The sequence below is a fragment of the Schistocerca nitens genome, chromosome 3 (assembly GCF_023898315.1).
Source record: "Schistocerca nitens isolate TAMUIC-IGC-003100 chromosome 3, iqSchNite1.1, whole genome shotgun sequence".
In the NCBI taxonomy this organism is placed as follows: Eukaryota; Metazoa; Arthropoda; class Insecta; order Orthoptera; family Acrididae; genus Schistocerca; species Schistocerca nitens.
The window spans coordinates 689,883,106-689,895,532 of record NC_064616.1 but is presented as its reverse complement, the minus strand read 5'-3'; the positions used below and the strand labels follow the sequence as shown (position 1 = coordinate 689,895,532).

General features: G+C 35.4%; 1 protein-coding gene across 6 annotated transcripts in view; it reads left to right on the top strand.

The window, feature by feature from the left end:
- LOC126248646 (ras-related protein Rab-7L1-like) overlaps positions 1-12,164 on the top strand; it is a 161,466-nt gene extending 149,302 nt beyond the window's left edge. Inside the window, exons 5-6 of one of the 6 annotated variants that reach the window (XM_049949835.1) lie at positions 9,507-9,634; positions 9,727-12,164. In XM_049949835.1, the coding sequence (XP_049805792.1) occupies positions 9,507-9,627 (121 nt within the window). In that variant the 3' untranslated portion in view covers positions 9,628-9,634; positions 9,727-12,164. Of the gene's footprint in view, positions 1-9,506; positions 9,635-9,703 lie in introns of all 6 variants that reach the window. The other 5 variants (XM_049949834.1, XM_049949831.1, XM_049949832.1 and 2 more) reach the window with 5 other exon arrangements.
- Positions 12,165-12,427: the final 263 nt, after the last annotated feature.

The following is a 12,427-nucleotide window of genomic DNA, read 5'->3' as shown; positions in this document are numbered from 1 at the left end:
TTTCTAAATGTTATTCCAAGTTACCAGTCCAAAAAATGTGGACTATGGCATAGATGTGCAGGGTGCTCGAAACAGAATGTGCATCAACAAACAAAATATGAATGCAAAACATGCAACATACCCTTGTATGTTGTACCCTGTTTCAAAACACGCCAAACAAAGAACTACTTTTAGTCAAGGAGCAATACCTGGAAGATGGAAAAATTATTTAAAAATTTAAAAAAATGAAAATTAAGTACAAAAATAAAAGAATATTTTTAACTTTGCCTTGTCTGTCCAAATGACGAAGAAGGATGGGCTGATAAACACAGATTGGATGCCTGAAGCACAAGACTATAATGAACGAAACAAGAAAAGAATTATTCATATTGATCATTTCAATTGTGAATAACAAAAATCATGAAAGTCAAATACAAAAACCTCTTTCAGTATTTCTAGAATTTTCCAATTTTCTAGGCAACTTTTCCAATCTTTTCTATCATTCAAACCTTGCTTTAACAATTAAGAATGCAAAAAAAAAAAAAAAAAAAAAAAAATCATCCAAATTGCTTAAGCCATTTTTTAGTTAAGTTTCTGACATTTAAATAGGTAGTGTAGAAACTTTAATGTTCCCTTATCAAATTCTTCAAATAAAGCTGTACATTGTTGTTTATTTCTACTGTATAATAACAGTTGCGTCCCGTATAAAAAGAATTCAGAAACGTTGACTTTTTGATTTTGAAGTTTCCCTGGGGATAATTTATTGGGTTAATGTCTCAAAATATAGTGATTAGTTTCGAAAGTGTATCTCGGCATTCACATGCTTCCCTCAACAATTGTTTGCAGGTGAATTATTGTGCTCAGATGAACGTCAACATTTGATCATTACGGATCCTCTAGCATTTCATCATAAGTTATGTATAAAAAGTTGATAGTTAAGTATCAGTATGTCCAATAACTTTGTCTGTTGAACCATTCATCTCCAGATTCAAAGCTGTGGAATAAGTAACCAGATGCATTGTGTTTATTTGTAACATCGGTGATCACACTCAGACTGCCAGACATTCACGACTGCCCTGGTTCCAGAAATACTTCAGCACAGGGCAAAGTTGGCCAAGTGAAGAGCTCAGGCACAGACAGCAGTCCGCAGAGATGGTTGTTTTCGCAGGTAAACGGATTAGGCAATCTCAAGCACGTGTTCGACACAGCCATCTGGACGTGCAGCTGCAGCAGGCAAAGGGTTAAATCTTGGGACTCCAGAGGGAAGCAGAATTTGGCACAGAGACCTTGCACCATCTACTAATGCATGTTTGAAAAACTTTCTACATGTTTGGCACCTAGATGAAGTCTAGGGACGTGCAACAGAGTACCAAAACAAAATAGCACTGAAAATGCATTTTTTGGGAAAAATGACACTTGGAAAGTTTCCCATAAATTCAGTGTGCTTTCCCATCTCTATCAACTGTCCTTTTGCTCAATAATGGAACAAAGATTATAGTATAGATTTCTTCATCTCTATTGCTGAGAAAACAACAGAATTGATACTGAACAATTCATGCATTGGGTGTGCCCATCATGCTTCAAAGCACTGTTACAAAATTGATTAAAAGCGCATGCAGGTGCATGTTCGTGTGCAAAGCCGAATCGAACGAGTTTTGAACTGACGACGACGACGACGACGACTACTACTACTACTACTACTACTACTACTACTACTACTACTACACTACTGAAAAAATTAATGTGTTGCATTTCTTCAAGCTTCCCCAGCGAGGCGTTGTCATGGAATCAGCACCTGAAGAAGACTGCGAGTCATGCAGTTGAAATATCGTGCAGGAGAGATGCGAATGACCGGCAGAAACCCGATTAATCAACATGACAATGTGTTGCATGTTGGTTGTTCAATCTCATTCTTATTCAGTGAGGAGTCACATGCAAGTAGCCTCCTCCAGGTTTTCTGCAGGATTCTAAAATCATCATGACTCAATATTTTAGCAATCTACCTGTCTGTCACCTTCAGAAAAGATTCTGTGGCCACTGAAACTGATGTTGTATTTCAATGTAAAATAGTGCATGTCCAGGTAAGAGGGAAACCATTGTCTCTGCTAATTGAATGGTCTATCAGTTTAATTTCAACTACCTCCTTATGAACAGTGTTTCAAAATACCAGCTATACTAGCAACTATCATAATCTCGTCAATTTCATCCCGTCTCCCTTGTTTAAACCATGTTCCACTGCTGCAAATATTTCAGGCCATTGTAGCCTCATGTGACAGTGCTGTTCCACACACCTGTGCTGGACTGTGCTTCTTGATTGGTCGATCTAAGCCTTTCTGCATTGACATGGAAATTTGTATATGCCAGTCTTCCCAAGTCCCAAACAGTCCTTGATAGAACTGAGTAGTGCTCTAATTTTTCAGGTGGATGAAACACACTCTTTATGTTGATTCACCTTCAAATTCTTCCAATCTTAAAGGATATGCCACCACTGTAAGGAATAAAGGATGCAGAGCTATGCACCATTAGGGGTGGTCCTACTCCATAGTCTGACGAATCTGCATCGCTGAGTTACTGTTTTCCTCAAACGTTGTTACTGAGTGTGCAAGTTCCTGCCTTAGACTATCTGCATCAGAAATAGCATATGCTCTGTGTAACAGAGTCCTAAGGATGTCACTGCTTTGACAACTCAATTCTTGCAGATATGTCACTTTGGGCTGGTTTTCGATGAATACTGTCCCAGAGTACTACTACGTTTTTTGTTAACCATTATGTCCAAAAATTGATGTTCCCTGTCACTTTCAATCTCTATAATAAATTGATGAGCATGTTCTCTAAGATTAGGATGATTTTAAGGAGATTTGACGTTGCGTGCATTCCGTTCTTGTGTCAAGATTAAGGCACTATTTGGTTGTATCAAGGATGATTTGGGACTTAGGAAGCCTGGCATATACAAAATTCCATGTCAATATGGAAAGGCTTAAATCAGCTGGGTGATTCACACAGTTCAGGACAGGCAACTGGAATGTCACCATCACATGAGGCTACAACAGCTTGAAAAACTTGTGATAATACAACATTTTTTAAATGAAGGACACGGGATGAAATTTGACGAGACCCTAATACTCGCCAGTACATTTTTTTTTCACTAGTGCTTATGAGGAAGCATTTACAATCAGGTTGGCAGGCAACTTAATTAGTAGAGACAAAAAGGGTTTCTGGTGCTGGTATTCTGCTATGGGTCGCACCACAAGCTCGGCCTTGGGGGTGGCACCTGAGGTGGGCAGCACGTGCCTTGTGTAAGGTACAGGGACCTATAAATGATTAGGGACAGGTGATGTGCCAAAATATTGAGTTGTGTTGATTTTAGAATTCAGTGGAAAACCCGAAGAGGCCAAGAATTTTTATGCCAGGCACATACACAGTAGTTTCATTCCGAAAGGTAAAACAGGAGAGAAATTTCACATATCATAATTGTTCTGTGACTCTTAGCTTCTCAACATTAAAAGGGAATGCTGTGGAGGAACTACCCCAACCTCAGAAAACGGTAGAAACAGTTGATGTTGTCATTTGTGATAGTGGGAAGGGGGTCAGCTCTCCCTTCAAGTTTAACATATAAGTTCAGCTTGTCCTTGTTCTATTTGCAGGTGGCATTTCCAGATATTAGTGAGGGAAGAGGATGGAAGGGTGTACACTCATAAGTTATAGTCACACCGATATAGCTTGTGAGGAAAGGTTCTTGCTGAATTCACTAAAAGCTCATTCAAAGGTGTTAATGAACAATCTGTTGAGGACTCGTTATTACACCTCCAATTGGTGGTGATGAAAATATTTCTCTTGTACAATTTGACAAGTGTGGTTTCCAGGAATATCTCAGTAGTGCCTTTCCTTGCACAGCAAATTTTAAAAGTATTAAAAGTGATGTACTTTCATACTGTTAGGAGCAAGATAACAGTTTCTCTCTGGGTTAAATTCTAGCTCTCTCTCTTTGCTGCTGTTCATACCATTTGGCACAGGGTGTTATTCTACTGTATGCTGTGCACTTGCTATTGAGGTGCATTTGTTGAGCAAATGATTGAGAGGTTGGTGTAGTCAGTGAAATTTACCAACCAGCCAGTGTGGGTTTTCATTTAAATCCTCTTAAGATGGTAAGTTAATCCAACTTGTCCCAGAATATTGTCCTGTGGTGTGATTCATTCACCTGTTAGTTGTCAAGTTAGTTTGAAGTAGTTGTGATAGGATACTTTCAGTATGTCACATTTGATTCATAAGTTATTCACATGATGTTTCTAATTACATCATTTTTGAAAAGAATGTGGTGTTAGGAATCCTGACTGAAGAGGAAGGAGGGAAATTATTACAAAAAAGCAGTGGTTTTAAGGTAAAATAAGTGCACATTCATTTTGGTATAGTCCCTTTTCAGGACAACACAAATTTTCTAATAATTTCATAATGAGTGGTTTTCACTGAAATGCAGTTCTGGAAGGTTGTAACAAAAATTTTTAAAAAAATCTGACCATAGCTGTTCCAGCTGAAAACATTGACTTCCCATTGTGAGTCGAGCAACTGCCTCCCACCCCCTTGATTGGGGTTTTCTTTCTGGTGTTATGTGGTAGATGCGAATTTCATCCACATGCTCCAAACATGCTGAGAAATTCGTTTTTTGTTTGATTTTGGTTTGCATTGATCCAGTTTGGCTCTCGGACTATCACAGTGTTTTTTTACAGTTACTTTCTTGTAAAAAGTGCTGATATGCATTTGGGATCAGCCATTTTATACACCTCTAACTGCCCATTGTGCAATCTCACATTCACACAGTTTTGTGTTGTCACCTTTGGTTGCAATTTCATCAATTAGGAATGGGCAGCAGAATTCAAATATAGCCATACTTACATTGAGGGGTTATTTATACACATGTTTGTAAATTTGAATCACTTTGAAGTTCAGTACAGTAAGGTTTGGATTTAGCTTCTTATTTTTTAGTCAGTGAGAACAGTAGACTCCCTACGAAACTAGCCACTATTATTATTATTATTATTATTATTATTATTATTATTATCATTTCTTTCCTTTCTCAGATGTTATGTCTGGTTAAAAATGGAAAGTGACGCGGACCTTGATCAAGCGTGACTTCCTTTTAACTCTACAGTATATGTTACATTGCATTTAGGAACTTTTGGGTAATTGAACATGTATCAATAATTAACGGATTTCTGTAGTTGTATATATATGTTTGGATGTAGCTGTATTGCATTGATGTACTGGTGGATATTGTGTGGTATGACTCCTGTAGTTGATAGTATAATTGGTATGATGTCAACTTTATCCTGATGCCACATGTCTTTGACTTCCTCAGCCAGTTGGATGTATTTTTCAATTTTTTCTCCTGTTTCTTTTGTATATTTGTTGTATTGGGTATGGATATTTCGATTAGTTGTGTTAATTTCTTCTTTTTATTGGTGAGTATGATGTCAGGTTTGTTATGTGGCGTTGTTTTATCTGTTATAATGGTTCTGTTCCAGTATAATTTGTATTCATCATTCTCCAGTACATTTTGTGGTGCATACTTGTATGTAGGAACTTGTTGTTTTAAAAGTTTATGTTGTAAGGCAAGCTGTTGATGTATTATTTTTGCGACATTGTCATGTCTTCTGGGGTATTCTGTATTTGCTAGTATTGTACATCCGCTTGTGATGTGATCTACTGTTTCTATTTGTTGTTTACAAAGTCTGCATTTATCTGTTGTGGTATTGGGATCTTTAATAATATGCTTGCTGTAATACCTGGTGTTTATTGTTTGATCCTGCATTGCAATCATGAATCCTTCTGTCTCACTGTATATATTGCCTTTTCTTAGCCATGTGTTGGATGCGTCTTGATCGATGTGTGGCTGTGTTAGATGATACGGGTGCTTGCCATGAAGTGTTTTCTTTTTCCAATTTACTTTCTTCGTATCTGTTGATGTTATGTGATCTAAAGGGTTGTAGAAGTGCTTATGAAATTGCAGTGGTGTAGCCGATGTATTTATATGAGTGATTGCCTTGTGTATTTTGCTAGTTTCTGCTCGTTCTATAAAGAATTTTCTTAAATTGTCTACCTGTCCATAATGTAGGTTTTTTATGTCGATAAATTCCCTTCCTCCTTCCTTTCTGCTTAATGTGAATCTTTCTGTTGCTGAATGTATGTGATGTATTCTATATTTGTGGCATTGTGATCGTGTAAGTGTATTGAGTGCTTCTAGGTCTGTGTTACTCCATTTCACTACTCCAAATGAGTAGGTCAATATTGGTATGGCATAAGTATTTATAGCTTTTGTCTTGTTTCTTGCTGTCAGTTCTGTTTTCAGTATTTTTGTTAGTCTTTGTCTATATTTTTCTTTTAGTTCTTCTTTAATATTTGTATTATCTATACCTATTTTTTGTCTGTATCCTGGATATTTATAGGCATCTGTTTTTTCCATCGCTTCTATGCAGTCGCTGTGGTTATCAAGTATGGAATCTTCTTGTTTAGTGTGTTTTCCCTTGACTATGCTATTTTTCTTACATTTGTCTGTTCCAAAAGCCATATTTATATCATTGCTGAATACTTCTGTTATCTTCAGTAATTGGTTGAGTTGTTGATTTGTTGCTGCCAGTAGTTTTAGATCATCCATGTATGGCAAATGTGTGATTTTGTGTGGGTATGTTCCAGTAATATTGTATCCATAATTTGTATTATTTAGCGTGTTGGATAGTGGGTTCAGAGCAAGGCAGAACCAGAAAGGACTTAATGAGTCTCCTTGGTATATTCCACGCTTAATCTGTATTGGCTGTGATGTGATATTATTTGAATTTGTTTGGATATTAAGTGTAGTTTTCCAATTTTTCATTACTATGTTTAGGAACTGTATCAATTTAGGATCTACTTTGTATATTTCCAATATTTGTAGTAACCATGAGTGGGGTACACTATCAAAAGCTTTTTGGTAATCAATGTATGCGTAGTGTAGCGACCTTTGTTTAGTTTTAGCTTGATATGTCACCTCTGCATCTATTATCAGTTGCTCTTTACATCCTCATGCTCCTTTGCAACAGCCTTTTTGTTCTTCATTTATAATTTTGTTCTGTGTTGTATGTGTCATTAATTTCTGTTTAATGACTTAAGTTAATATTTTGTATATTGTTGGTAGGCATGTTATGGGGCGATATTTAGCTGGGTTCACTGTGTCTGCATGATCTTTAGGTTTCGGATAAGTTATTCCATGTGTAAGTGTATCAGGGAATGTGTATGGGTCTGCAACGTAACTGTTAAATAATTTAGTTAGATGTGAATGTGTTGAGGTGAACTTCTTTAACCAGAAATTTGCTATTTTATCATTTCCAGGGGCTTTCCAATTGTGAGTAGAATTAATTGCTTGGGTGACTTCATGTTGCAAAATTATCACTTCAGGCATTTGTGGTATCATCTTGTATGTGTCTCTTTCTGCTTGTATCCACCGTGCATGCCTGTTATGTTGTACTGGGTTTGACCATATGTTGCTCCAGAAGTGTTCCATGTCTGTTATGTTTGGTGGATTGTTTATTTTAATGTGTGTGTTATCTATTGTCTGGTAAAATTTCTTTTGGTTTGTGTTGAATGTTTGGTTTTGTTTCCTTCTATTTTCACTTTTTTTGTATCTTCTGAGTCTTTTGGCTAATGCTTGTAATTTCTGCTTCTTTTTGTCTAATTGCTCTGTCGCTTCTTGTTGTGAGATTTTACCTAACCTTTTTCGTTTTTTTTTCCCGAGATTTCATTTCTTATAAATTGTGTTAGCTCTCCGATGTCTTTTCTCAGTTTTTCTATTCTGATCTGTAGCCTGTGTTGCCATGCTGGTTTTGTGGGTTTCTTCTGTGTGTTGGTTGGTTCTGATCTGTGCCTAGTGTGTATATTTAGTGTAGTGAGTGTTCCTATATAAACCAGTAGTTGTAACTCTTCCATAGTTGTGTTTTCATTTATTTTGTTGTGTATGATTGTGTTGATAGTTTTTATTGTTGTTTCGACTTGTGGGTTATTTGGTGGTCTATGCAAGAATGGTCTAATGTCTGTATTTGTGTCTGTATTCTATATATGTTAGCTGAAATTTTTCTTCTATATCTAACATCTGTGTCACTTCGTGTTCTATTTGTGCTTGTTCTGGTGGCTGTCTTAAGATTTCGTTTTCCTCTGATTGTTTAATTGGTGCGTGTTGTTCTTTGTTTGTTTGCTCTGGGATGTTTGAGTCCATTACTGTATTTTCTTCTTCTTCTGATTGCACATTATTTTGTTCCAGTATTTGTTGTACTTGTTGTTTGATGTTTTCTAATTCTGACTGGGGTATCCTGTAATTTTTGATTATTACAGGGATCTGATCAGCTAGTCGTTGTTCTGTTAAAAATTTTAATTCTGGGTATCTGGTAATAAATGTTGTGTATACTTGTGATCTGTATCCAGTTGTGTTGGTTCCTAGGTTTGTTGCTTGGTAATAACAGAACATGAGGTGTCGATTAACTTCATCTGACCATCTCATCCTTTGTCTTTGTTTTCCTTCTAGGGTGGTTGCAGGAAGCATATCCTGCAAAACACCTCTATTTGGATTTAAATAATTTTCCAGTTGGCTAGCAGTGTCGTTACCATTGTGGGCGGGCATAGGGTTCAAGCGTCGTCCCCGACCATGACGGCGCTTGTCCGAGGCTTCTTTAGTTCTGTCCTGAACCAACTAATCACACTAAAAGGGGGGTTAGCCCTATTAGTGGTTTGTTCTTTTTGTCGCCTTTTACGACTGGCAGATAATAATAATAATTATTATTTCTTTACTTTCTCAGACGTTAAGTCTGGTTAAGAATGGAAAGTGGCGCGGACCTTGATCAAGCGTCACTTCCTATTAACTGTACGGTATGTGTTATATTGCATTTAGGAACTTTCGGGTAATTGAACATGTATCAATAATTACGGATTTCTGTAGTTGTATATATATGTTTGGGTGTAGCTGTATTGCATTGATGTACTGGTGAATATTGTGTGGTATGACTCCTGTAGTTGACAGTATAATTGGTATGATGTCAACTTTATCCTGATGCCACATGTCTTTGACTTCCTCAGCCAGTTGGATGTATTTTTCAATTTTTTCTCCTGTTTTCTTTTGTATATTTGTTGTATTGGGTATGGATATTTCTTATTATTGTTATTGTTGTTATTGTTGTTGTTGTTGTTGTTATTATTATTATTATTATTATTATTATTATTATTTAAATGAAACTCGCTTAATACAGATACTTTAAAATATGTTATAAACAAAATTATTCCACAAATCAATATTTGCCTCACATTGTTGTACAGCATACTCCCACCCACACAACACCCAAAAAGAAGAAAAAGTTTGTTGGTGTATGACCTCTTACTAAGTAAACTTAAAGTGATAGGGCATGTGATATTCAAAACTGTATCTATGAACATTGCTGTAGTAAATCTGTTGTTGTTGTTGTTGTTATTATTATTATTATTTTTATTATTATTATTATTATTTTAAATTTTAGGTTTTTGGTTGATGTCATTATGAGACAAGAAGAAATGCCAGGTAGTGCTGCATCGGTGCTTTCAGAAAGTTTGCGGTTGACAGGACCTGTACCACAACCACCAAAAAGTTGTTCATGTTAGTAAGTAAGTAAGTAAAGCTTACAACAACATCCAATTAAATTATTTAAACAACACAAATATTTGACTGTTTAATTAGTGTAATATCATTTTACTTTACAGGAGGCCAGTTTGTTCAAGGTATTTAAGAAAACGAATTTTTAAAATCGCCATTCATAAGAAGCAGATGCAGCTGATGGTGTCTACTTCAAACTGTTGTGGTGTTCATAGCAGCTGAGAACTTTCTGCATTTAGGTGGGCCATGTAGTTGTCATACCTTAGAGTACATGACCATGGCCACTGTTGTTCCCAAAGCATTTAATCTAGCAGGAGCTAGTTTATAAATGCTGAACAGCTGCTGTATTGTGTGTGTGGGCGCGTGCATGCTTGTGCTTTGGAGCATAAAATGCCCATTCTGTCGATGAAATCCAATTCCATACTGCACGTTACATAATCGTTCCACAGCTGAAACATTAGCTTTCGTTAATGTGAACATTTTTGGTTGTGTGAACAATATATTTTGAGAAATATAACTACCTGTCATCATTGGCAGTTAGCATTTTTTGCATAGCGTATTGCTGCTTGCTGTTATGGTAGGAAGCGTGGTTATCAATAGTTATTCATCCAATTCTGGGAGCAATGTGCAGCTGTGTCAGTGTTTTAAGAATTAAGCCACTACTTGTGCCAAAATCGTGTATTTGTTGTACTCATTTCTGGTGCAGCATTTTAAAAGCAAGAATTTTAAGGGTTACCCGCAATTGGGACTAATTACATTTTGCTCAGAAATATTACGTTACAAATAGAATTAAAAGCAAATACAGCCTTGCTCAACTACCTCTGTAACTTCTAAATTGGGAAGCATTATCTAATAAAACATTGTTTTTTTTTAATTAAAATTGTGATTTGTGGAGGTTTCTTTGCATTTTATAAATGCAGAAAATGGCAAAGAAATTACTTTTAATAGTATCTTATAGTTAAAGTGTGAATAATGCTTTATTTCTGTAAAAGTGACACAACAAAACCTTAGCTACCAGCTGGAAAGTTATGTAGTTATAGAACCTTAAAGCTACATGAGAAATTAGTATTATGGCAAAATTATTATCAAAGAAATAATGCATAGATGGTTATCAATACAAACTGCATTTATTCTGCCATATTTCTGGCTTTGTTACACACATTTAAATTGGTGATTCTCTCCACCACCCATTTTTGTTACTAGTTTCATAATACATCCAGTCAGTTTTAACATGTTACTGCCACACACCAGACTACACCATGGTGTCAAGTGTAGGGCTGTGCTATGGCCACTTGTGGCCTCATGCCAGTCAATATGTTAAATGATGGCATCTTACACATAACTTAATTTTTCTTTGTTTCTCTATTACTTGCTCTTAGAGGTGCCCAATGACAGGTCACATCATTTAACAATTTTTAGCTGCCACTTCCTACTGCCCCGATGTCATTTATCAATAACATAAACGACCACTGTGAGTGTATTATTAACCCTTAACATCTTATTAATGCATTAACAAGTTTTTGCATGGTTTGAATAAAAATGTTCTTCCATTTGTGCTTTAAAATACCTTTAACATAAACACATTGAATTATTATCTTTTTAAACTTCCATTAAAATGTTTGGTGGTGGCCATTATTTTCAGATGCGTTGGTACTGACTTCTGCAAAAAAGCACCCATCTTCATAATGTAATAGGTATTACACAGTGGTAATTTCATTCAGACATATTCATTAAGTGTTTGATTTATAGGCCCTTTTAAAATATCTGACTTTTCTTTGACTTTCATCTTGTTCAAGTAATTAGAGAATTTATGCATTCAAGATGTTCTTTCTGAGCCACATTTGTAGGAAATTAAGCTAAATTTCCGTTAGTGACTCTCTAATACCTTTTTTATGGACTGAGATTATTTAACCAGTTCTTCATTATTTGTTGTATTAATGCAATATATTTTATTTATATCAGTTGTTAATCTTTGTGTATATTTCAAAAAAAAATCTGTTATTGTCATGTAAATACTTCATTTGATTTATGATAAAAGAAATATTCATCTTTTTTCTCTACCAAGCTCAAGAAAAGTTTCTTCATTAATAAAATCATTTGCATTGGTCTGTGTAATTTTATTTTTGTAACAAGAGTGGAGTGTATTATATTGAATAACAGTGCCCATTTTTTTCTCTCATATAAGTGTATGCTATCACCATAGCCCAGGATTTCTGCAAATAATGTGTAAACACAATTGCCACTTCAGCACTCATGTGATTTCTGAATAATCTGTGATAGCACATTATCTTTTTATACAGATGGCTTGTAACTGTCTCTTACAGAATTTTATACTGTGGTAGAATGCACATAGTGGTATTTGAGGTTAACATGCCATTGTCTTCATTTTCTACTGAATGCATATTTATGTAGATTGAAACCAGAGACCACAATTTAAAACAGCTCTCTATTTAATGCTTTGCTTAGATCTGAAGGCAACTTTTTAAAAAGTTGTGAAAAATTTTGTGCATTTTATACTCTTGTTAATTTTTAATGTTTTTAACAGTTTACATTGTTACAGAGTATTGTGATTTAGATACTTTATATATACTTTGTTAATAAAAATATTGAAAATTTTAGACCCGAGTTAATAATTTTTACCTGTCAGATTCCTGTAGGAACATATTTGAATTGCTCATGTTAGAAAAGTAAATTTGTTCTTCAATCTGATAAAAATTGAATTTTGACTTCAGGTCAGTGTAATTGTTGTGTAATGCACATTCAAGTTTATCCAATATTTGTTAAGTGAGAAATAAATTATTCATGCTG